The 26,383-nt window shown below is 39.1% G+C and overlaps 1 protein-coding gene across 7 annotated transcripts in view; it reads left to right on the forward strand.

The window, feature by feature from the left end:
* The window catches only part of tspoap1 (TSPO associated protein 1), a 71,166-nt gene that overhangs the window by 17,125 nt on the left and 27,658 nt on the right, over nt 1–26,383 (forward strand). For all 7 annotated transcript variants that reach the window (XM_079651228.1, XM_079651231.1, XM_079651230.1 and 4 more), the window contains 4 exons: nt 14,828–14,935; nt 15,864–15,992; nt 16,970–17,146; nt 18,862–19,068. In XM_079651228.1, coding sequence (XP_079507354.1) covers nt 14,828–14,935; nt 15,864–15,992; nt 16,970–17,146; nt 18,862–19,068 — 621 coding nt within the window. The remainder of the gene's footprint in view (nt 1–14,827; nt 14,936–15,863; nt 15,993–16,969; nt 17,147–18,861; nt 19,069–26,383) is intronic.

Raw genomic sequence — 26,383 nt, forward strand, 5'->3', positions numbered from 1 at the left:
AACAAAGGCAGTCACATAACTTTGTAACGCCACCTATACTGCCAAAAATACGTCAATGCCAATTTTAATGTCTTTTTAAAATTGCTTTACACTTCATGTCATGCTGACAAAGTGGCACTGCGGATGGAAATTAGCTCAAAGCTAAATCTGGCACTGTTACGCTTGATACATTATAATGTTTTAAGTGTTCATTACTGTGCATTGTCCCTGCCAAATAAACGATTAAATGAAAGATAAATGAACCAACATATATTTTGAGAATACAACATTCAATACATGAGTCAATATGTAGTTTAATTTGAGTACATACTGTAGGCCATAAACAAATCTGAGTTCTGTAAACGAGGATGCTTGCTCTTTGTCCATGCACTCGAGTATGTCTTCCTACACTTAAATCCCAATTATGATGACCGATGTGGTTTTAAATATTAAAGCAGTAAAACCCTTTCTAAGTGTGTCTGTTGTGCCATGCCATACATTAAGCTGTTGCTAGTCAGATAGCGGGGGTTTCGGGCTTGCTGAATGCTGCAATTATCTTTGACAAGATTAAGGGTTATTTTCTTATGATGCTCTAGGGCAGGGGTAGCCAATACGGTGCACTTAGTCGCCCTCAAGGGCAACGTGAGTCGCATGCAGGGCTTGTTCTAAAAATAGCTCGCCAAGCAAATACAAAATGTAAAAAATACACAAAACATAAAAGGAAATGTAATTAAAAGAATCTACCCAATGCATAAACAAAACCTCAATCATAGCGAACTCTATCTACTTACTACAACTCTATATCTATCTAACACCCCTCCTACCCCCACCCCCACAATGTATATCACGTTCTTGCTTGATTTGCGGGACCAGCGTTGCAGTCGGGAAGAAAAACAATTGTGGAGCGGCAGCTCACTGCTTCATAAGGAGTGTGACCGTGATTTTCCTTCTGGCAGAATCTACACAACACATCAGCCCCATTGAACAGCCTAGTCGTGCCAGCCTATACAACACATGAGGGCCAGAGTTTTACTCTGTGTGTGTTGCAACTTTCATATTTATTTATTGCACTTGACGCATGGCGTAATTTCCACTGGGGACAGGGGGGACATGTCCCCCCCACTTTTCGAAATCCTGTTTGTGTCCCCCGACTTTACAAATATATTTATTATTATACACAGCCTCTGTGAGCGAGCGAGACAGAGGGAGAGAGAGAGCGAGCGAGAGAGCTAGGGAGAGCACAACTGTATCTATTTAATATAGATAAAGAAAGAAATCATTCCAATGTGTACTATAGGACAGTAAAAAAAACAAAAAAACAGTTTAAAATGGGAGTGATTAGTGAAATATGCATAAATAAAAATAAAGAATGTTAATTATGTAACATAAGATAAGAATAAACAAGTTTAAATGATTTGTTATTGGTTGTGATCATATTCTAAAGATGTTTGGATTATTGGAGGTGCCTTCTCCTCTGCTAAAGCCCCTCTTACCTGTGGGGTTCCCCAAGGCTCTATCCTGGGCCCCATCCTCTTTTTACTGTACATACTGCCCCTACGTAGGTTCAATTCTCACTTAACACAATATTCCCTTCCACTGCTACGCCGACGATGTACAGATCTATCTGCCTCTCAAAGCAAATGTCAAACACTCACAGCAGTTGATGGACTTCTTGATAGAGATCAAATCCTGGCTGAGCAAAAACTTCCTTAACCTCAACGAGAGCAAGACCGAGGTCATCTTTTTTGGACCCCAACCTCCAGCCTCTCCGGTTGATATTCTGGGCTCTCTCAATGAAAACATCCTCCTCTCTGTCATGAACCTTTGAGTGACCTTCACTAGCACTTTAAAATTTGATAAGCAGGTCAGCACCGTAGTCAAATCCTGCTTCTTTTTTTTTAAATAAGACTATTGGCCAAGACCAAGTCGTTTTTATCTTTTAAAGACCTAGAAAGGGTTATTAATGCCTTTTGTTACCTTGAGACTGGACTGTTGCAATGCTCTGTATGTGGGTATGGACCAGGCCTCAATTAAACGCCCTGCAGCCAGTACAAAACGCTGCTGCACGTCTTCTGACTGGCCACAAAAAGCGTGATCACATCACCCCAATTCTGGCCTCACTACACTTCCAATTTTAAAGCCCTAAATGGGCTGGCTCCGGCCTATATAGCCGAACTCCTCCATCGCTACACCCCAGCCAGAGCTTTAAGGTCTGCTGACCAGCTGCTGCTGGTCGTGCCCAAGACCAGGCTCAAAGCCCGAGGGCACCGAGCCTTCGCAGCAGCTGGCCCTAGGCTCTGGAATATTCTGCCCCTCCATGTGAGGTCGGCCGAGACACCAGGAGTGGAGTGCACCAGCTGGGCGTAAAAAAGTCTTAACTCTAACGTCGGGCTTAGCTACGTCCGACTTAGTGATCTGAATTTACACCGAGTGCACCAAGCCTGACTAGTCTAGGTCGTAGCTGCGCCTGGTCTTAAGATGCGCGTCCACGTGAATACACGCAAAACAGTAATTGTTGCAAAGCAACACACGTCTACATAATTTAACACTCGAACTCCTCCATTCAGAGCAAACTAAGATTTGGATAACGAAGTCATGGATAACAGAAACCAAAAGAAGAGAAAAATGACGCCCACACCCCGAAAAAGAAAGGGGGATTTTACAGAGCTACAGCGTGAACTGGTGGAGAAAGAGATTGTTCGTGATTGAGGTGGAGACCGCAAAACTACAGCGGAACATGACAAAATTGAGCTGGAGAAGGACAAATTAAGACTCAAAATTATAATTCTTAAAAATCAGCAAAGAATCACTGAAGAAGACAATTTGTCAATCATCATTCTCTAATCATATTTGTTGTATTTATCTCAATTTCATGTTAATAGTTCTCCAAATCTTGTTATCTAATGTTCTTGTGTGTATTCTTTGAATAAAATAGGCTATAAAACGGCCTAGTGAAAATATGTGGTCACAATGGGAGCTTATTGAAATGCAATTGCAAAAAAACAGCGTTCATATTACAAATATACAGGGCTATATGTTGTTTATTATGTGATTGTGGTTAACTCGTCCACTGATATCTTCACGGATGCCAGGAGGATTTTGCTGCTTCTTCTTGTGTTGGTAAGTAAATATAATTCCTAAGGTGGCGCTGGAGAGCCAAGGAAACGTGTCTAATAGCCCGACATGCAGTTGTGCGATGAACATTAATCATGTCTACCACAGTATTAAAGTCAAATCTGAGCGCAATCAGCACCTGCAAGGTTGGGGAGAGCGCAGCGTTTCGGTCTGATCCGTTCTGTTGTTGAGGGGAGATCTCCTCGATTAAATCAAAAAGGACTTGTCTGCCGAAAAGAAAACCTCTCTCAGCTCACTGAATAGATGTCAAGTGGGTTTGCTCGATCACGGACGACTCTCGTCTTAATGCCCTTTTGTTGTTACAACATGTAAACAAGATGCACTGCCATAGTTATTTTCCTTCTTGCCTGTTTTACGTTACTATGGATACTAGTCTCTCTTTCCGATTTACGCCTGCTCCATACTAGGCGTAAAAGTTACACCCGGGCGCAACGCATACAGGGCTTAAGTCTAAGTGGTGCAATAGTCATAACTTTAGTTTGGTCTTAACCTTCGGTTCTACGTCGGACGTAGAGTTACGCCCAGCTTACGCCCAGCTGGTGCACTCCACTCCAGGGTTTTTTAAATCCTCACTAAAAACACACTTCTTCCCTCTGGCCTTCTAGTCAGAGCGGAGTATGACACCTGACATTTCCCTGTGTTTTTGTTTTTTATATTTCTGTTGTAAATGATTGTCTTTTATTGTGATTGTAGTAATGTGTTTTTATTACATTTACAGCACTTTGGCTCGACCAAAAATCGCTTTTAAATGTGCTATATGAATAAAACTTGATTTGATTTGAAAAGTATACAGCTCCCTTTCATATGAGTGTTGAGAGCTGTATCCATACATTCATGTTGTGCTCAAAGTGTACCAGATTGATGCAAGGCAAAGCACGTTTATTTATTTAGCACTTTTCAACACAAGGCAATTCAAAGTGCTTTACAAAAAATGAAAGACATTAAGAAAATGGCATTTAAAATCAGTATTTAAAAAGAAAAGTTAATAAAAGAAAGATTAAAAGAAAAAATACATGGATAAAAGTTACAGTGCCGTTTAAGATGTGAATAGTTCAATTAAAAGCAGCGACAAAAAGAAAAGTCTTCAGCCTGGATTTAAAAGTAGTAAGAGTTGCAGCGGACCTGCAGGTTTATGGGAGTTTGTTCCAGATATTTGGAGCATAAGAACTGAATGCTGCTTCTCCATGTTTAGTTCTGACTCTGGGGACAGAAAGCTGACCAGTCCCTGAAGACCTGAGAGATCTGGATGGTTCATCATTTAGCAGGAGGTCAGAAATGTATTTTGGGCCTAAACCATTCAGTGCTTTATAAACCAGCAGCAGTATTTTTGAAATCTATTCTTTGACACACAGGAAGCCAGTGTAAAGACTTCAGAACAGGAGTGATGTGATCCACTTTCTTAGTGTTAGTGAGGACTCGAGCAGCAGCGTTCTGAATCAGCTGCAGCTTTCTAATAGATTTTTTAGTGAGACCTGTAAAGACACCATTACAGTAGTCCAGTCTACTGAAGATAAAAGCATGGACAAGTTTTTCCAAATCCTGCTGTGACATTAGTCTTTTAATCCTAGATATATTCTTTAGGTGATGCATTTAACTTCAACATTTAAAAGAAACATTGTCCCGGGGGTGCATGCCCCCGGACCTCCTAGAGGATGTGATGTCCACAACCAAATAAAGCAGGTTAAAATAATTAAATTAATTACATTTTCTTTTAGTAAACACTGAAAACGGGTCCCACAGACCCGAACAGCACACAAAGGTTAAAGGTAAGCATATAATAATGTTAAAATGTGCTAAATATATACACTGCAAAAAACAAACAAAAAAGAGGAGTAAAAGTGGCCCCTGACTTGCTTTATTTTTTGAAAGTAGCTCTCATCCCAAAAAAGGTTGGTGACCCCTGCTCTAGGGGGTTGAACCTGTGGAGGGTCGGGGGAGACACAAATCATCTCGGCTGCATACTGTCTCCCCTCTATCCATTTTCTGCTGACACTGCGCTAAATGGAATAATCTGGCGACCCCTCCTTCTGTTCATCTTTTGACTTTAAAACAGACCAGATGTTCTCTGCATGTCTGACACCTTATTAAGCCCCTCGAATGCTCAGGGGACTGTGACGTTTTTATTTGCAGACTGTGAGATGATGGGGCTGCCATGCTAGTTTGTATTATAATTACTGTGTCTGTAGGGCTTGTAATGCTTTTATGACGAAGAAGCTCCAAGTCGTAATGGAGGCGAGATCTGAAGGAGGACGGGATGCGGTATCATAATTAATGTTACAGCATGTATTGTGAATGAGAAAACATAGTTTCCATGCATTCTATGTTGATTTCTTAACTTGGATTGAGCATGAAATCACTACTGGCAAACGATTAATTGGCTACATGAGAATACATCATGACCATGGAAGTAAAAAAAGAACTGGTTGTTGGAACCCTTTCATTTCTATTAAAGCTGCTAAGTGGCGCATGAGGCCAAAAAAGCTTTACTCTGTTGCGTAAATAAATGAGACCTTTCTGGGGTTTTGGGCCCATAGGGCATGCACTCTAGATTTGTTTTTAGTGCATTTTTACTAGTTTTTAATGAAATAAATAAATAAAAATTACTTTCTCAGTGATTGTACTGGGTAGTTGATTTTGCTAAAAATAAAATAATGTATAATAATTTTTCTTTACAAATGTAAGTCGATTAAACATTTTAGTTGGGGCTAATAACGTCACTCGAATGTCATGGAAGTTGTAGTACCACCATTTGCTCTCTACAGAAATATCCTTCAACGTCTGGCCCATTCCTGGGAGCTTGGACATCAATCTCATGTTTGGAAAGCCCATTCCTGGATATAAATTGAATGCCACGTAAAGGTTATTTTATGAAATGTATGTACTTGGTATGATCTACAGGTATGGGAGGGAAAAGTCACCAACAAGCATTTCCAGACACTGCATTTCAATTTATTTTGCACAACCTCACCCAGAGGACATCATGAGGGGCAGTGAAGGTAGATGGCTGGATGCCTGGGGGGAGTAGAGGGGAGTCTCGTGTTGGTTCTTTGTTCTCTAACGCAGCAAGAGAGACTCCATAATCTGTCACCGTCAGGTACCCCCGGGGGTTTAGTTGTGATAAATACAAGAGGGGGTTTGAGAGGACACTTAAGAGGGCTTCTTCATGACTTATATATGAGTACAGGGAGAGAGCGGCTGTTAATAACAATCCCTCGGGCCACAAACTGCTTTTTGGTTCTTTTCATTTGAAGATATATTTCTCTGCTTTGTTTGAGACCACTGCAGATGGCACTCTCCCTGTTTACTAACCATAAGAAAGTTTTGCAATACCATAGATCTGAAATAAACTTAACGCTAGTTTTGTGTCCTATTAATAAGGGTGATATTGCCTGCTTGACCACAGTAATAATTAATTGTTCTTATCACATTACATTACATGTAATTTGTTAGACGCTTTTATCCAAAGCGACTTACATACATTCAGTACTGTAGACAATCCCCACAGGAGCAATTTGGGGTGAAGTGTCTTGCCCAGGGACACAACGACATGCTGACTGCAGTGGGACTTGAACTTGTTATCCCCAAATTTGAAGTCCAGCACACTACCCACTGAGCCACAGCCTCCTATTACTAATCCTAACCCAACCCATGTTTTGAAAAACCTATAAAAACTAGAAGGGCCCTTGGAGAGCGCCGACCTTCCGCCAAACACCCTATCTCGCTAAAAAACTTGTTTATTCACCCTATAATTTGGATTCGTCTGAAAATGTGATGTTCTTTCTTGGCCAATGTTCCCCCCTTTCACCAAGTTCCATCAAAATAAGGCCAGTAGTTTGTCCCGTGAATCTTCTGACAGACAATTAAACCCGACCAAGAATATAACCTTTTAGTGGGGCGTAATAATAAGCACCAGAGGATTAGAGACAAACATGTCTTAGTGTTCTTTGCATTGAAAAATGTATGTGCACAGAAAGTCACAAACGTGCTAAACTACAAGAGATTTATATGATAATAAAGTAAAACAACAAAGACTAATTCATATTGTATTGTAACTCAAAGTGTACCGGAGAAAACACACTGAATAACATTGGACTCTGCAAACATACCTATATTATATGGATATGGTGATATGAAACAAGTCTTAGATTAAAGATAATGTAATATCGTAATGTTTTTTGTTTATTGTTTTAAAGACTGCACAACAGTTAAAGGTGGGGTAGGTAATTTTGGAGAAACCAGCTCGAGTGTGCTAGAATTTGAAAATACACAGCCGGAAAAAATCAGCCACTTCCTTACAGAGCCCCTCCTCCAACACACACAAATGCGCACATGACCAATGAGGGCACGAGATAAGTTTGTGCACAGATGGAAGGCTGACAGGAAGGTAGGCCATCCAGTTATTTTAGCCTGGCCGGCTCAGATGATTGGTCGTGCTTTTTACAGTACTACGGCTTCCACAGATGACATTTTTTTATGGATTTGTTGTCAAAGCACTTAAGATATTCATTGCTATCGGGATGTTAAGAGCATTCCATGGAATATAACAAAAAGTGTATCTCGAGCCGGTTTCTCAAACTTACCTACCCCACCTTTAAGTGAGGCTCATTTTTATGAAATGACCAGACTTTTCTAGTTTTTTTATTATTTGCCTTTCCCTGCCTTATCATTAAGTCCACATTTGAATAAATGTCCTAATGTAAATATATTTTGTCAATATTAAACCCTACAATATTGTCACAAAATCAATATCAAGAAATTGGATTTTCCTAATATCGCCCAGCCCTAGCCGAGCAGCCGAGCAGTTCAGGAAAACTCGTTGGAAAACCACTGGTGCCGTCCCGTAGGAGAGAGATAAAGAGTCATTGATTTGGCTCTAAATTGTAACACTTCACTGATATTGTGAAGTCCATTAGTATCCACTTCAGTCGAAGGGTTGCCATTGCCTGTCTAGGCTGGTTACAGTTTTCTGTCTCTCGTCTCCGCTGGTAATTAAAACAGTGTTCAGGTCAGGAGTCTGTGTAAGGGTGGGGTCCATGGGAGGAGGCATTTCTCCTTCCATTATTACTGGGAGCGGACATAGACTGAACTAATGTAGACACATTTACAGATTCAGCAGACTGCCTCCTTCCTACCAATCCTCGGAGCGACACTGCTGAATGAAACTCAACAGCGAGAACTTGCAGCCTGTGCAATTATGAAAATTAACGAGGAGTGTTCGGAAATGGAAATGTAGGATGGTCATTAGATTTCTCCAGAAGCTCTTACTGTAATTATATTTAAAAACTAAAGGACTTTTGAAAAATTAAGCTGCCACCATTTGCAGCAAGTACTTGGGCATGTTGTGAGAAATACAATGATTAACCGAATTCTAATATTTCTGTTTTATGCAAGTCAGTTAATTCATTTTCCACTGTGCTTTTCCGTCCAGGCTTAGCCAAAAGTACATTTTGTGTTGTTTCTGCACGAACTGTTAAAGCATTGGAAATAATAGTTTTTAATTTTTGTACCACCAATTGGTATAATTAGTGGTATATTGGTGCATTGCTCTAGCAGCAGACCCTAGTTTTACATTGGTCGCGGCTGTGATAAAAACTGTATGGCTGCATTGATGCTGCTTTAATACTGCCACTTTGGATATCTTGTCCAACAAAGAGATGAACAATGGGGAAACCTGTGTGTGTGCATGTCTGTGTCTTTGTCTTGCCGGCTCCTTAGAGGCTTATGGGGGGGGGGGGTCTCTAGCTGTCAGCTAATAATGCTGATGTTGGCGTTTCTGTGAAACCAGACTGTCGACATTTCCACACGCCCTACAAAAGCCCGCCGTCCTCCCAGACAAAAGGATAATCTAATTGTGGGACCCTAGGAATATGTAAAAATAAATACAATATTTAATGATCAATTGAACTCACATTTTACTTAAGTCCCCTGTAATTTAAAATGTATTCTAATTTTCTTTCCGAAATTTAACAAAAGCAATGTATCCTGGCCCTGAAAGCTCAATATTGAAATGGTTACCTGGAGTTTCCAGGTAATTGATCATGTTTTCTCTATTTGCTTGCTTTATGTTTCTTTTTGTTTTCTTGCAATTCTTTGAGCTGTTAGGTAGGGCTGCTCGATTATGTCAAAAATCATAATCTTGATTATTTGGGTCAATAATTGATATCACGATGATTAAAAACGATTATCCATTTACTTTGAAAACATCCATGTATTGAAAAAAAATGTGAACAGTATGTTTTTAACAGTTGATTACCCTGAACTTTAAGTATAATTCAACTGAAAAACCAATACATTTAAAATAAAATAATCGTTTTATTTCGATTATGTTGTTTTTCTAATCGTTGCAAGCCAAAATCGTAATTGCGATTAAAATACGATTAATTGTGCAGCCCTACTGTTAGGTCCGCCAAACAATTGTGTGAACACCTTAAATGCAATGCTGTTCTTTTGGTTGACCTTTAAAGCTTAATTTATGATAAATGGGAGTAGAGTGACTCAGCATTGCTCCATTTACTAACGAGGCCAGTACATGTTGGTGCTGTGACAGCCTGCTGTGCTGCACCACTGTGACAGTCATGTGAGGTAGAGCTCGTCTTTCGTTAGGTATGCTTTGAGTTCAAGAGGAACCTGCAACATTGTTGGGTTCATAATCTGGATTATTGTCACGCATAAAGATCTCCTATAAAGAAAAGGTGTCAGTGTCACAATGAAAAGGGGATTTTCTCTATAAATGCTGTTTTACGGGAAAGTAAAGTATTGCACTCCTTTTCATAATCCTAGAAAACCCGATGTGATTAAACTCCTCTTTTTAAATCGAACGAGCATCAAACGAGTAGACAGCTGACTCAAGGCACAAAATATCTCACGCACCAGTTATCAGGAGGAGCTCAGAACCCATCTTTTTATCAGCTGCAGTTGCTCAAATGCTCCCACAGCAAAGACAGAACTAAGATGGGAATTGGACAATTTCGGCTTACTCTGCTGTTCATTTGAGGTCTTATATAATCATGTCTTAGTCTGCATTTAGGATGAAATCCAGCCTAATATATTATGAATGGAAGCAAAAAAATGTTTCCCATAAAATCACATTAAATAATCAGCTTTACACAGTAGTGAGAAAGTTCTCTGATTTGTTATGTAAGTAAAATAGAAATATCCAATTGTAAAATATATTTTTGAAGAAGAAAAAACTCTTGCATTCACAATCTTAAATACATAAGTATTGGCATCAAAATTAACTTCAAGCACCAACAGTACTTGTTATGGGTAATAGCCCATTTAGATTATTTTTGATGCATTAATGTGTCTAACAAAGCTAGTAAAAGTGGGACCAATTAATAACAGTTATAACTTTTTTTATTTGTATACTGCTGCTGAATATCTTAATTATATATCAATTTGTATTTCTTTGATTTATATTTTGTATTAGCTAATAATCTGAATCTATAAAGTAACTTAAGCTGCCATTAAAAAGTATATTGGAATACAAGTTCAGTATTGACTTCTTCAAATGTAGTTTATAACTACAGTATGAATTAGCATGAAATGATAATACTCAGGTACTTCAGTACAGTACTTGTAAAAAAAAAAGTGAATGTATGTTGCTACATTTCAAGACTGGCTTACCCATACTGACAACTATTGATACAATGAAAGACAAATGAAAAATCCCCCTTTTTGTCCATGATGGTTTGCTCGAGGCCCTGCTGGCAGGGACAGTATGCTAAACAGTGTCAGTGCAGTGAGTGTTTTATACTCCCCTCAGTTATCTGCTTGTAACCATGATTGCAGACAGATCACACAGAGCAGAGGGAGAAGGCTCCATTAGGCTCAGCCTCTCCTGACAGACGTTTGTGCAGAGACCCCTGCACTGCTGCTGCTGAGCGTCATCTGCCTCCTTTACCGAGCCAGGCCAATATGAGCTACAACTCTGCTATGAGAGAGGAAACCGGCTGAATACTAATACACTGGCCTTGAGTGGACCTCACCACCTGCAGCCCTTTACTGTTGCAGCAAATGAAGCAAGGGCAGGGTGGGTTTTTTACTCCGTAAAAAACCTTGAGAAAAGCCCTGGTGTATTTCCGTGTGATTCCAAGGGAACAATTACAAGACATGGACGGACTCCAACATCATTAGAATCCGAATGGAGGCATGCGGAGGCTGGGTTCCCTCTGGCTGGCCTTCCTCTGAGGTGATTGATTGGGCTTTAGTATCGACCTCCTCAGAAGAAGGCTGGGACATTGGGACCGGCTCCTTTTGAACTGATAGTAAAATAACTCTGAAGGACACTTAAGTCTCATCTGAGGCAACATAAAAACTCTGCTTTTATCTAAAAAAAACTCATTGAGGCTGCAACTATTTCTGCTAGTTGCAGTGTTTTAGCATAACTTCAATGACTTTTAGTGGTGTTGTATGTCCTTTTGCCATTGGCATACTTTAATAATAGCATCCTGTGTATCACCTCTAACATCGCTATGAGACTACTTTGTAAAGTCATTCTAAAGGCTTGTTTATATAACTGTGGTTCAGTATTACGTACTTTTCTGTCTTATGTGTAGGAGGATTGTTTAAGTTCTTCATTCCTATTTTTACCTTTTTTATTTTACAGATAACACCCTCACTTTTTCTGATTCTGCACCAAGCCTGTCATGAAGTCGGCTGCTGTTCTAACAACCAGCAATTCAAACTGAACACTTTGTGCTGCTGCCTCTTACTTAAAGCTTCCCACTGGTACTCATGTATCGGAGAGAAACTCACTCTGGAGGGAACTTTAGGATTTCAGCCTTTGCAGACCATATACATGCTCAAAAACCTACATAACACATTACAGTAAAGGGAAATCCCCCAAAAGTAAAATAGGGCCCCTTTCAACATTTGATGCGCGGTCATGCTCAACAAAAATGAATGAGACAACATTTCCTTAAAGGATTTTAGCTGGTGTCAAGCCCAAAAAGAGCATTCAGGTTTAAGGAGAACGCTCCTGCTGAGTCACTCACTGCCTGTATTGATTATAATTGTCGTCCATGAAGCATCTTTTATGCCTACAGTGTCAAATAGTGATCACATCTTTGCTTTGACTGCAAGCTGTTCACAACTTATTGATAGCGATGGAAATTTACAAAAACAGACTTAATTTTGGGAACTGGCAGTGGGCCTTTCCATGACCAGGTTTTTTTTTTTTTTAGCTAATAATCTGTTAATTATGATATTGGATTTTCCATACCAGATCAAAATTCTCTGATTTTCCATGCCCACTCAGCAAATAATCAGTTTTACCATCACAATGATACTGGAGGATGAACAAGATGGAGCCTCAGGTGCTGGTTTAGTAAACAGCTGGTCATTAGCGTTTACTAAAGTAAAAGGTACAGTAGCGTAAACAACCCTCCAGAGAGCCACCAGACTGGCCATCATGTGCAGTTACCAAGACAACATAATCTCAAAAGATGACATCACATGATTATTTTTTTTCTCATGTTGTCTTTTTGTGTGATGTTAGAAGCGTGTCAAAGTGGCAGAGGGCTATTTAAGGTTAGTAATGAGGTCCCAGGAGTATTAACGGAGACAGGTTTACTGGTGTTTCACGTGTGGAGCCATCTGTTTGCTTTTGTGGTGTACCACAGAGGCACTTTGCTACATGTGCTTTGGACACTACAGTAACATGAGGCTGTATAGGGTGGTGCACTGACTATGTATTTTTAAAGGCCAACCCGGAAGTTAGCATTGCAAGCGCTCCCTTGACAAAAAACAAGTTTTGTTTTTCTTTTTCAATATTTCGGAAAATAAGATCCGTTGCCCGTTTATGGCACATTTTTTTGCATGATGAGGTTGCATTCAGGGACTTCGTAGATTTTGCTCTTTTATGACACAGAAGCTTCAGACATTTACAAGCTGGGTATTTGGTGACGTATTTTGTAAGGTAAAATAAATCCTGAACACAAGTGCGTTGACCACAGGACTTATTTCAGGCATCTAACCAAAACATTTTCAAAAAAACTTTGGCTTCAAGGCAAGAGAACGCAAAGTGGTAAGATGCTATTGCTTACTCATTTGCAGGTTTAAGATGTCAATCCTGCACCACTCTATTACCTTTTTGTGTCTCACTCTGAGGACAAACCCTCCCTTTACCTCCAGCTTATCTGTTCACCCTGTCTGCCCATCTGCTCTCTCTGCAGACATTACACTGATGTGTGCCAGGTCTCCTCTCTTCCCTCTGAGCCTCTGGGCACCCCTGTGTCAGAGGCAGGGTGCCATCCATTCTCCTCAAATTAAAGAGCAATCTGAGGTTCCACCACTTCCAGGTTTCCTCCACATGGACGAAAAATGATGACCCTCTTGATCACCACATTAACAATCTGCCACGTTGACAGTGTGCCACATCGACTGCTGCTTTATAGAGCTATCTATTCACTAACAGCTCACAAGATAACAAGCTCAGGGTTATGACACTATGTAAAACCACAAGAAAACTTTGTGTACTTTTCACAGATCTCCAGCGTCCAATTTTAAAAATTGATAGACTGAATTTTTTTTAATTAATTTTGTCATTATATGTATATTTTTTTGTAACATTTGATGTCAAAGTGTTGGACGACTTTCTCATCCAATATTCAATAATTCTTTTTGAATGCCTTCATTAGGGAATTTCCTGAAATTTGGCATAAACATCCACTTGGACTGAACTGATTACATTTTGATGGTTGTGACCTCACAAAACCCAGTTGTGCCCCGACTCGTAAATGTAACGCTAATAATGCTAATTTGACAAAACAATTCATACAAATGTTAATAAGGATAAAATGATAGAGTTTAGAATTGTTCTCTCCAAATTGTCAATGGTCAACCTCCCTGTGACATCATAATGTTCTGCAAAGCTTTTCTGGACATTATTTAATGCTAAACTGTGGAACAAAGAAGGGGGATTATGCCCGTATTTCACATTTGGGGACACTAATCTTGGATGCCCAACTTGAATATGTGCCGATTCTATATTTTGTCGGGTTGTAGATGTGTGCAAAGCATTTTAAAATGATGTAACTTATTTACAGAAACATCCATATTTGAAGTACTGTCTGTCATGGCTGCACATTTGTGTTTTATCCTATCTCTCTCTTAATCCAACATCCACCTCAAACTCATGTATTGCTGATGTTACACGTCAGATGATTGTCATCGCACCATGTAACAAAGCTCTCTATCGGTCCTTTGTGATATAGTCTCCTGGTGAAGACAGCATCTTTTTCATTCTATATTACAAGTTTAATACATTCCATCTTAGCTGCATATATTTTCTGGTATAAGAGTTTGAATAGACATGGATGTATGGTTGGTGTATTGGTGTATTTGTAATTTTTCTTGCCCTCTCTTTGTCTCTTGATAGCTCAATATGCAACCACAGCTCTCTGTCCTCTAGTGCTGAGTTCATGTGGAGTAATAGGTATTCAGTGCCAGTGGTAGGCTGATTGAGTTGGACTAATGAAAAGCCTTCTCAGAGTGCTGTCATCTGTCAGCGACTATTAGATTGTGCTGTGTAAACATTGGCTGAAAGCAGAGGGAGGCATACCAATTACCCAGAGATGGAACAAGATTTAAGCAATTCTTTGAAATGAAACTCGATCCCCTTTCTCTCTAAAACTATTTTCATGGTGTATTATAAAAACAATAAAAAGGCTGTGTTTGCTAAACATCTGTCTGTGTTGTGCTTGTTTTCCAGAATGGTACTGACTATGGGTTCTTGGTGCGTCAGAACTCTGAACTCCTGCGAGCCCTCGATGAGCTGGAGAAGACTTGTACCACACTGAGGGAGGAGAATGGCCTGCTGGTAAGTCTAAAAATAATGGCAGAGTCTGCAGTCCTTACTGAAGGCTTCCTAGAAAGTAGGCCAAGAGCACAGACGGAGAAAACTAAACTTTTTTAATGTGCATAGTTTCACCAAGGCGTCATTTATCCTGTTTATAAATAGATCATTATCTTGACAGAGTGTTTCCCCATTAATCTTTTGAATGTCTTCCGGGTAACACACACAAATGTTACACGAAGTAGGAAGTGTGCCATTTAATCTTAATTTTGTTTTTGGAAGTGTCAGAAACAACGAAATTATGTGATCAGATTACATTAAAAGGTAACTGTATTCCTTTACAGTTGCATAACAAAGAGGTAATCAGATTATGGAAACATGTTTTAAAACGGGGATAACTAGCAGGGTAACAATGTGAAAGAAGTCTCGAGTGAAATCATAAACTTCCGTCTTATGCTCGTAGCCTCTAGTTCAAAGAATGCTTTCAATTTCCTGGATGGGAACGCGATCAATAATCATGTTGTGTTCTAAGGAGAAAAGTCAGTCAGTGAAAGCAGTGCTATCCCACTGTTAATGTTATGTGATTGTCAAAGTGTAAACATCCAATGTAGGCTCTGAAAGATTGTAGTCCTTTGATTACTTCCGTAACATCGCGTGTCTTTTGGCTAGCGCTCAGACACAGTAGTTGATTTGTAGGTTTTTCAAACGTAAATTAAATGTACCAGGTTAAATTATTTTTATATTGTGATACTTTCCGTGATTACGTTTGGTTAACGGGTAATTAGTACATTTATTTTAAACTACCATCCCAGCTCTACATTCAATCCAAAACGATTGTTCAGGAATAAGCAAAAATGTAGAAATATTGACTTTCATGCTTGTTGTGCTACTGTAGTGTTAATTTTTGCTGCAGGCGTTGTCTGATGAGGCTGTTTGTTTCCCGTTTGTTTAGTGGAAGAGCAGTGCCCCAGAGACGGAGGAGAAGGTCAGGCGGCTGAGGAGGAAGAACACCGAGCTGTCTGTGCTCGCTAAGAGGCTGGAAGACAGAGCTCGCAAATTGCAGGAAGCCAACCTCAGAGTGGTATACGGCACAAATTAAATACATCACATTTCAGCTTCAGTGTGAAATGCTTTTCCCCCCACTGTGACCCAAAGTGACTCATTATCACGCAGCACCATCCAAATAACCACATCACCATAATGTCCGGTAATGAGTTGAATAGTTCAGCATGTGATGAATGTGAGCCTTGTTGAAAAAATACCAGCTCCCTATTAAATATTTAATGCATCACTAGAATGGATGGAGGAACTAGGAGGTTTCCTGAGATAATATCCACCAGGGGCTGAAATTAGGGGGAAAGGAAGAAGGGGGAGATTTTTATTTTTGATTACGAGAATAACTTTGACTGGAAGATCATATTTATTTGCAACAATTCAACCTTTTTCTAAAATTGTAATATAAAAAATACTATAATAACTATAATGTATCTTTCCACAGCTCACTCATTGTTGGTGAAATTGTAAATAATTAGGTTGATAATTTTAATTTAAGGATAAGCTGCATGCATGCAAGGTGTCACCCTTTGAAGTTGGATGTAGTAATTAGTCTTGATGTGGAAGAGCCTCTATCTCCTGAAGAGCAGTAGGGGCTACCTCTCCGTCTGGGATGCTTCGGTCACTGGTTTGTTTTCACATTGCACCTGTTCACCAGACTGAGGGAGGGACCTCTCCCCTCCCCCGCTCACCTCCTGCTGCTCACTGAAGGGCACAGCAATGCATCTCTGATAAATCTACACCAAAAAAAGAAAGACTTGTGAGGCTTGATTAACTTAAAAGTCGGCTCTTATTATGAGAGACTGACCCACAGATAGTAAAATACCTACAGTGGTGGACACGCCTCTGTTATTCAGAGGGAAAATACAAGTACCTCTGCTCTACCTATACCAGATATCTACTGAGTAAAATGATACACTTTTTCTTTGAAAGAGGAAAAGTTTCTTCCTCTAGGAAATCCCGTCTGGTGATTCAAAGACGTATTTCCTTGTTGCTGTTGTTCAGGTGAACTCCCCGTCGCTGATGAGACCCGGGTCAGTGGAACAGTACAAGAGGGCGTTCGCCCGTCAGCGGGCCCGGGACCTGGCCCAGCACGCCGACGCTCTGCTGTCTAAAGACAAAGAAATCGCCTCTCTGCAGGAGGAGTGCAGAGAGCTGGAGTCACGGCTGGGCAGCACCAAGGTATTTATCACACAGCCTCTCTTTAACTGAGAGGGGCTCACTGATTTGGACTCATGGTAAAGACACATGCTCTCCTTTTCTATGTGAAGCACTTTGGGCCACAGAGGTGGAGTGTAACTAAGTACATTAACCTTACTAAAGTTACATTTTGAGGTACTTTTACTTCTACACCACTACATCTCCGAGGGGAATATTGTACTTTTTACTACACTACATTTATCTCGCAGTTTTAGTTACTAAACAAAAAACATCCTTTTTCTAACAAAAACACATCATGTTCCAACATTTTAATAATTTAAACTTTAAACATTTGTTATGTTAAGGTTTGTACTGTAACAAAAAATGTTTGGGTGGCTGTGTCATTTGTGACAATATTTTTGACTTTTTTACAAACCAAGCAATTAAATAAATCCAAAATGAAAATAATCATTAGGTAATCATTATAGAAAAGTGAGTGAACTCGTGCCTTTACATAAATTCAAGAAATATTATATTTAATAGTTAGGCATTCACAGAGGACTTTTTTTTCCTCGTCTGATACTTTTGAAAAATGAAATACATGTTCCTGAATATACTTACAAACTTTTCCTTTAGAAATATTTCCCATGCAGGACTTGTACTTGCATTTGTACAGTGTGTTACTAAAAGTAACCAGATGTGTTACTAAAAGTAACACACTGTACAGTAGAGGTTCTGGATTTTTCCTCCACCACTGTAAACAAAAACAAAGCTGAGATAACTTTATGGTTCTTCCAAGTCTTTTGCCTTGTTTCATATACCCCACTCCTCATCCCTGCCACAAGCTCGCCCTCTGCTGGACACCACGGGTACTCCTCCTGCTCCTAACTCCCTCCTAAGCCCGTATTACTGGGGCTGCGTCACTGCGGATGACTCGATGACAGTGCAGGAATAGGCTGCCTTCGAAGTGCCTGTTTTTAATTACTGCTCCACTGACTTAAGAGCTCATTCTCCTGAATGTGATCATCTGCTGGGTTTCATAATGCAGGGTCTCCCAGGGTAAGCTAGCTATTGATCTAGTGAGAGTGTCTGTGTGGGACGTCCCAGGTTCTCACCAAGTAACGAGGACAAGGTGGAGGGCAGATGAAGGAGTATTCTCAACTTGAGAGGGAACATTTAGATATAAAGTCTGCATGAGACGATGTCTAAGACCTAGAATCAGTTTTACTGCTGCTTTAAGCTATGTTATTGTTATATCCCTCTGACTGTTCTATCTACTACCGGTTTCATTTATTGCATTTGTTTTAAATCTATGTATCTATTAAACACAATCTTAGAGTGTTGTGAAATCAGTTCTAAATTGCAAGAGCAATAGTCTTAACTACTTAACAAAACAAATAAAACAGTGCAACAAACATAACAGTGCAAGCAAGTAGCATGAATAAGAAAATATTTACACACGGTCGTTTACGATAAAACATACCTAACTTTCAAATTAAATACTGTAGAGTTGAATAAATACTGGTTACTGTTACAATATATAAATATGTGGAATAAAAAGGATGTACAAATAAACAGTGTATTATAAACAACAGCATGTGAGTGGTTCAAAGAGCTAAGGAGTTTAACAGTCTAATGGCCTGTGGGACAAATAGTCCCTGAATCTGGTGGCCTTTGCCGGATGCTACGGTACTAATATTGTGATGACTTGACGACGTTCCTGTCTGTCTTTGATGCATACGTCTGTGTCTGTGCAGGGCTCCCCTCTTCCATCTGGCCGAGTGGAATTCGAGAGGCTTCTCAGGGAGTCTCAGAGGGAGGTACTGCGGCTCCAGAGGCAGCTGTCCGTCACATCATCTGGGCAGCAGCACGACCACAGTCCCGACCTTGGCGGCCCGGCGAAGTGTGGGAGGATCCAGGAAGAAGAGGAGGAGGAAGACAAGAAAGAAGATGAGGAAAATAAGGTAAAAGCACCCCCTCAGATCAAGGCTACCCTTACCCCTGTTGGTATAAGACCAACATAACAAGTAACATGTAATAAGGGATTTGAATTAGAGGGCCTTGTCTATGCAAACTAAGAAATGCTGACATCAATAGAATTCCTTTAATCTCTTCCAACCAAATTAAGTATAAATACTGACGGTGTATTAACACATATCCAACACTAATACAATATACAAAAAACTGTAGGATAACTTGCACATTGTGCTTCTGGATGTTGCACATTTTCTATTTATTTCTTGTATATAGAGCCACAAGCCCTTTTATAAGTAATAAACAAATATGGAAATAGATGCAAAGGAATATACTAAGCTGTAGTTTGGATATAGACATTTGTGCAGTTCTATATATTAATTTGGGGATGTTACGGTTTTTTTAAACGGCTACAATGATGCTGTTCGTTTTACTTGCAGTTAAGTGTGTGATGAAAAGCAGCACACACCAGATAATGTTTTACACCTAGGGTTGTAAACGGTATTTGCACTGCAGTATGGTTTGAATTATTTGCCCCTTGGTCATGCACACTGAGTTTTTCCCAAGTCCAGTGTACATTTACGTTGGCATGCATGCTGGTTCGCAGTGTTACATAATGGCTTGTCGTTGGACTCGATACTAATCTGCCACGAGCCATAATGAGAGGATTCCCTGCCTTGAACTTGGGCCTGATCAAAGATACAGAAGTCACACACTCCCATCCCCTCTGCATTTAATACTCATCTCCTCGCTTCTCACTTCTTAGAAACATTCATTTACTTGGGAAGTGATGTGCTGATCAGTCTCAGGGCAAAAAATCTAGAATGCACATACTTTACATATTTAAATATTTAAGGCGTAATGTATTGCAGGAATTACATTACAATAATTGAAACATTTAGTTTGTCACGCCACTGAACATCTGACATCTAACAGTGACATATCATTCAAATAGTGACATTCTTAAAGGCATCATTTATGTGCGTTAGAATCAGTCTTGATCACCCTAAAGGCATACATCTCTTTTATGGAGATACAAAAATGTCCTCACTGTGGAGTAGAGTACATTTTTTGCCTGTGAAGCTCAAATGAGAATGCCGATTGTGGTAATCTCCCCCGTTTGTGGGACGCGCACACTCAGAAAGGGGCCATGTTGTGTGAACTCTAATCCCCTCTAACAACAGAATGGTACAGTCCAGTAATCCGCTCTCTGTTGCTGTGGCAGCGGTGAGAGGGTTTTGCATGGTAGGTAAGACTCCAGTCGCACTAAAGACTTTGCTATCTCGCCCTGCTCTGGATAACTAGCAGGCCAAGGGACGCCTTGACGTTGGCACAGATCACACCAAAGGGGTAGGTCATCTTCTGGGTTTTGTCATCTCCGTGTGTCGGTCTCCGTTCCCGCTGTACTTCTCGTTTACTAACCCCGTATGTGCCTGCTTGGACGTTAGCCTGCAGAACTCAAAGTTCAGACTTAACCCTGAAAACTAATCAGTCACATGACAAATCGGGAGCGATCATTTGTGTTAGATATTCAAAACAGCATCTTATTCTGCAAGATTATAACTGTTACATGTAAGTTTAACAAAAACCACTTGCAGCTGTTTGCAGGATTTTTCTTCTAGGTCTCATAGTGGCTGTTTTTCTATGTTCATTTCAGTAAATCCTCTGCTAAATTGCAGCCATGCCTGTAATGGCATGCTACTTCCTTACAAATGAGAAAGAAGCGACATGCATTAGGCCTATTGAAGGGCAGCCAGTCAGAAACACGGTTTTATAACTATCATATTTTGGAGCTTCCAGATGCAGAATTTAGATGGGGGGGACTTAGTGACAGGGTGGTAGAGCGTTTGATTGGTGGACATCGATATGCTACGTATTAAAAAGAAAATCAACGGCCAGGCCAATCCATTAAGGTGCTTTTAAAAGAAGTGATCCAGTTACCCGTTTCAGTAGTCTGCAGGGATTACACCAATGTGCTTATGGCATTCAGGGCCTGCCGAATGGGATCTGACCCTGCTTTAGTACGCATGGGCCCAAGGTGTACTTGATCCTCTAGTATACATGGACCACATCAGTGTGAGGTGTACACAATGGCACCTCGCTGTGTGACGCAAAGTGCACGTAGAGGCGAGCCTCAGTTACAGGAGGATTTGATCTAGGATCGAAGCTACCGTAACATTCAAATTGCCTGTGAGGATATATGTTAGACAAGGCTGAATCCTTCATCTGGCCATTCATTGATAATGTTTCATATAACTTCACACATTCTTTAAAATGTCAGTATTGACTTCATGTATTTTATAATTTGAATGTTTTTCTGAATGCACAATCTTTAGACTAGTTTTGCCATACCCTCTACGTCCAATTTACTTTTGGAGTGACATATGAAGTTCTTGTTCTACTGTGACTGAAAAGCCAGCAGCAACGTTTCAAAACATTTCAATTTTAAAAGGAGTATAGTTCATCATGTTGTATTAAACATGTCCGTTTGCAAAGTGCATGGAAGTACGGAAACAGGAGAAGACGTTTCTGATTTCTATATTTTCGAAGGGTATAGAAGTACTCGTGTTCTCCATTGATATATTCTGATATATTTTCCTTTATGCCATGACCCAGTATATCCATAACACCAGCCATCAGGTGATGGGATGTGAGCAGAACATGACATCAAGCGAGAACTGTTCTTCAAGTTTCATTCATTCAAATGACCTCTTTATGAACTCAGAAGTATATTGAGGAAAATACCTTATTGTCAATATAGCATAGAATAGAAAAATATATCAGGAAAATACATACTATAGTAAAAAGCTGTAAAATCAAACATTAAAAGAAAATGGAAGATTTTAAAATTCCCCAGAGTAAACAATCAATGACATAATAATATTGACATCCTTTCAAGAAGCCGTCAAAGCCATGACTTCAAACTGTTTCCTGTTGAACTCCCTCCCCCTGGATCATTACTCCGACAGTTCCTAATGCATTCTGTTCTATAGTTTCTTTGTGTCTTATCTTATTTATTTCATGGCATATTTGTTTATTGTGTAGAATGTAGTAGAAGTATTTTTCAAGCTCAGGTGAAACAACTGCACCGGCAACAGAAACTAATAATTCAAGTTTTTTCGATAAGGAACCACATTGAAAGTTAGCAATGAATTTAAAGGGTAAAATAAACAACCATTAAGGGTCTATAAATAAATAGTATCATCAATAGTTAACATAAGTGCAGTGTAAAGTCTGCAAATGTCTGTCATTCACATTTAGACTGTGTATAAGCCTGACTCACTCAATGCTTGAATGCATAGCAATCAGGTACAGGCTTCTTAGATTTTAAAGATTACATGCACTTCTTTTAATGTCATACATGTTATAAAAGAAAATGAAATGTATAAGTTATATTTACTGATAAATTGGAGCCAATTCAGGTTAAAAACAAATAATAATCACATGTGTATTTATGTGCAAGTTTGCCTGCCAGGAAACATAATATTGAAGTTAAGGATAGCTAACAATGTACTTAATTGCAGTGTCAAATACTATATGAACATTTTCACATGCAAGCAGCTTTTGTCCTACCAGATTATATTTAATTTGACTCCAGTGGCTTCAGCAACATTACGAATCGTGTCTGCACAGCATGTTTAAATGCCCCATGCTGTAGAAATTGTCATTATTTATATTTGTGTGTAAAGCAAAGTAAAAACAATGTGGTCAGATATTGTCACAAATATCTCAGTATGTGGTAATCATCACATTTTAAAATTGGTGAAATGTCCTAATTATCTTTTGAAAGCGGGAACTGATATTTAGATTGATATACTGTATGTATTTGAAGCTGATGTTAATCGTAGCATATTTTTGATTCGACCACACATGACATTGACTAGTTGATCATTCATACTTATTGTAAGACCAACATGGACACCATTAATACATTCACATAGTATATAACTATTTCATAATATGTTAGTATGGCTTGATGTGTTAGTTTGAGATGAGACCAGGAACCAGCTGTACACTTATTTTATTACTACTCTTCTAAATATATATACAAATATTAAAACATGTTCAATTAAACAATTGTATATTTTATTATAACTGTTTGGATATTGTGAATCTTTATATTAATGCTTCTAGTTTTTGTATGTATTATAGCTGGTTATAAATGTAGTGTTTTGAACTGTTTAAGGACAACGCAAGCACAAACTCTTCGCATATATACTGGTCAACGTCTATTCAACATATATTCTATAGTTGTCCTGTGGGTACTGATTCTAATCTGACAGGATTTACTCTTTCACCCACATTTTAATATATATATATATATAATATTCTTGAATTGATGAAAGTAGTGAAGCTACAGTAATAGGCTTTGTCCCTGTTTAGTGGTATTATTGACTCAGCTATTGATTCCTTTATTTGCTGTTTCTAGTGATTGAAAAAGATAATTTGGTATTTTTCTTGCTGAATATGTTTAAATAGATTATCTTCTTGGATGCAAATTGTGAAAAGAAATGGAATGAATACTAATTGAGAACTCATTGTAAAAACCATCAGAATGCCTGAATATGTGATTCTCAGATCTACATTTAAAAAAATTAGATAAATAAATTAAACAGAATTTAAATCAGATCTTCCCAGAAAAGGAACTATACAATTGCAAATTCACATGAATTTAGGCACTACTCCTTGAACACCTGGTCTGTTAGCTTTTGTATTTCAGATTATGCTCAATTTCACTCAATTGATCTTTTTATCATTAGTGTCCTAATGAAGAAAGAGAATTAAACACAGCACTAAGTCATTTTCTAAAACATGAAGTGCCTTTTTGCCACACTAACTTTTGTTTGGTCAAAGTGTTGCCACATAAACCTATTTTCATAAAAGCTCTGGGCTAAAGCTCTCTGACAGTTCTTTTTATTCCTCCTGATATTTTATAAATGAGGGATTATGTTATATTCGCCCTGTGTTCATCCGTCACAACCTTGATATCACCCGTCACCTAAATCCTGATTAGATTTGCTTTGTGAACCAACGATTCTTTTTCAAAAAGGATTGCTCCTCTTTAAAGGTTTGTAAACCAATAGGAATACAAATCATACTTAATAATATGTTGTCACTGAAAGGTATGGAAAGGACACAAGTAACGACGTAAAGAAGAGCTGCAAAAAGAAGAACAATAATAATTCAAAAGGATGAGGTGTGTTCAAATTGATGTAGGGTTTCACCTTTGCCACCACTTTTGTGTCGCTACATTGGCAAAAGCCTGCCAGATTACTGCAGTTTGCTCCACACACTTAAGCCAGCCCACTCAATAGGTGTGACATGCTACAAGCTAATTAAGAATCCCAAGAAGACATGTTTAACCGCGGCTGCCGAAATACAAACGTGGGCATCTAGCCAGGATTTCCGGGCACGTATGATTGATGTGACGGGATCTTAATGAACACCAAAAGGAATTAGCAACAGAAAAGTCAGCAGTGTTTTTTTTAAAGCCCTCATGGCTGCGCACTGTTTTTTGTACAGGGGCCAATGGTATTAGTGCCTCCTGCCGGCCTTTCGTCACCACTACTAACACCATCTGGTCACCTAGCCAAAAGATAAACTGGGGACAGACTCGCTTAACGCCACAGACATGACACTCATTTGGGGCTCAACAGTCACTGTGGGTCATAAGGACCGCTTGTTGGGATCTTCTGTATCTGTAAACATATTTATCCTGTGGAGACAGGAAAACGTTCCCCTGATTCTCATGCTGCCAGAAGTAGAGCTATTGTGATAATAAGGAAGAGTGATAGGGTGCTGGGAACTTGGTATATACTGTATAGTATTATATCACACCAATCAGGCCTAAATACTAACTTTTAAAGTCATTGCCGTGTGGCAGAGAACTTCTAAATCAGTTATACATCATCTTAATAATTCAAATGTTATATAAAGTTCTTGGTAGTTTGAAAATTCAAGGGTCAACGTGTCCACACTGATTCTTGGTATAAAAAATAGCATTAGTGCAGCTGTTGTCATGCTCTTCACAGATCCCCAAAAATATATTTAGATTCAGAATACTTTATTGTTCAATACATGTACATAAAATGGAAATGTGTCTTTGGCACTGGAAAATACTCGCCATACACATTACAACATACAATTCACACAATACACATAAAAGGGAAACTGCATCTTAAAGTGACTAAGTGGCATTGCTAATAAAAGAGCTGAGTGGTTTGTTCTTCCACTGGCTTTCGTTCCATTCAAATGTTTGTTGTATTCAAAAGGAATCATTGAATATCCATAAAATAAGGTGATGGTGGCAGAATGTCCTTAAAAGGATCCCTTGAGGCTTGGAAAGGGGACTTAAGGTTGAGTCAAGGTGTGTGTATGTTTGTGTTTTTTTTCAGTGGTTGCTTCCGTTCTCTCCCTTTCAAATTGTGGTAGCGCAGTTCCAGTTTTGAATGTAAGAGGAATCTTTTCTCAAAATCTCTAGTGCAACATATATTTAACATTTATTGATATGGGCTGCTATTTGCTGTCCCTATTTTAATTTGTTAGAAAGTTGATGGCAACCACAGGAACCACAATCCAATACTTGGTTTTCCCTTTGCTCAAATTTGTTTATATTATTTCTCTCAATGGTATTATCATCATATGAAAGTTAGTAAATGGAATTACTTTCAAAATAAGTCTTTTTTTCAAAAAAAATTAAAGATACATTGCAGCTAATTGCTACTATATCAAAGAAATACAATACTTTTGTTACATTTGCTAAATGTTTTGCATTTTTTTTATTGTGTATTATATTTTTAAAACAGTAGGATTCACCATCCACTGGAAACATCGATAAGCTCCTGTAGCACTTAACCTCACTCATTTATTTCGTTAATATTTGCCTTCATTACTCTCCGTAGTATTGTATTCCATGTTATTTAGCTTGTGCTTTCATCCAATGTGACTTACCTACACTTCAAAAGCTTAGACATGCCTCCGGGAGGAATTTGGGGTTAAATATCTTGGACATGTTGAATGCAGTGGGGGATGGCGAACGAACTTCTGACCCTCATTGACATCATGGATTAGAAAAAACTAATGACATATAAGTGATACACATACAATAAAATGATCCGTACATATGAGTATTTCCATGGAAACGCTGTAGTCTGGACTGAGAGGTCTTTGAGTGACTAACAATGTGAGAGTAAGCAGGTTGTAAAGGAGAGATCCCCTCCCCAGCTCGTGACACCGCGCCTTTGATCCTGTTATTGGGTCATGGCTTTGGCTGCACTAGCACAGTTCTACTTTGAGCATAAGTAG

This window comes from Notothenia rossii (assembly GCF_949606895.1).
Source record: "Notothenia rossii genome assembly, chromosome: 9".
In the NCBI taxonomy this organism is placed as follows: domain Eukaryota; kingdom Metazoa; phylum Chordata; class Actinopteri; order Perciformes; family Nototheniidae; genus Notothenia; species Notothenia rossii.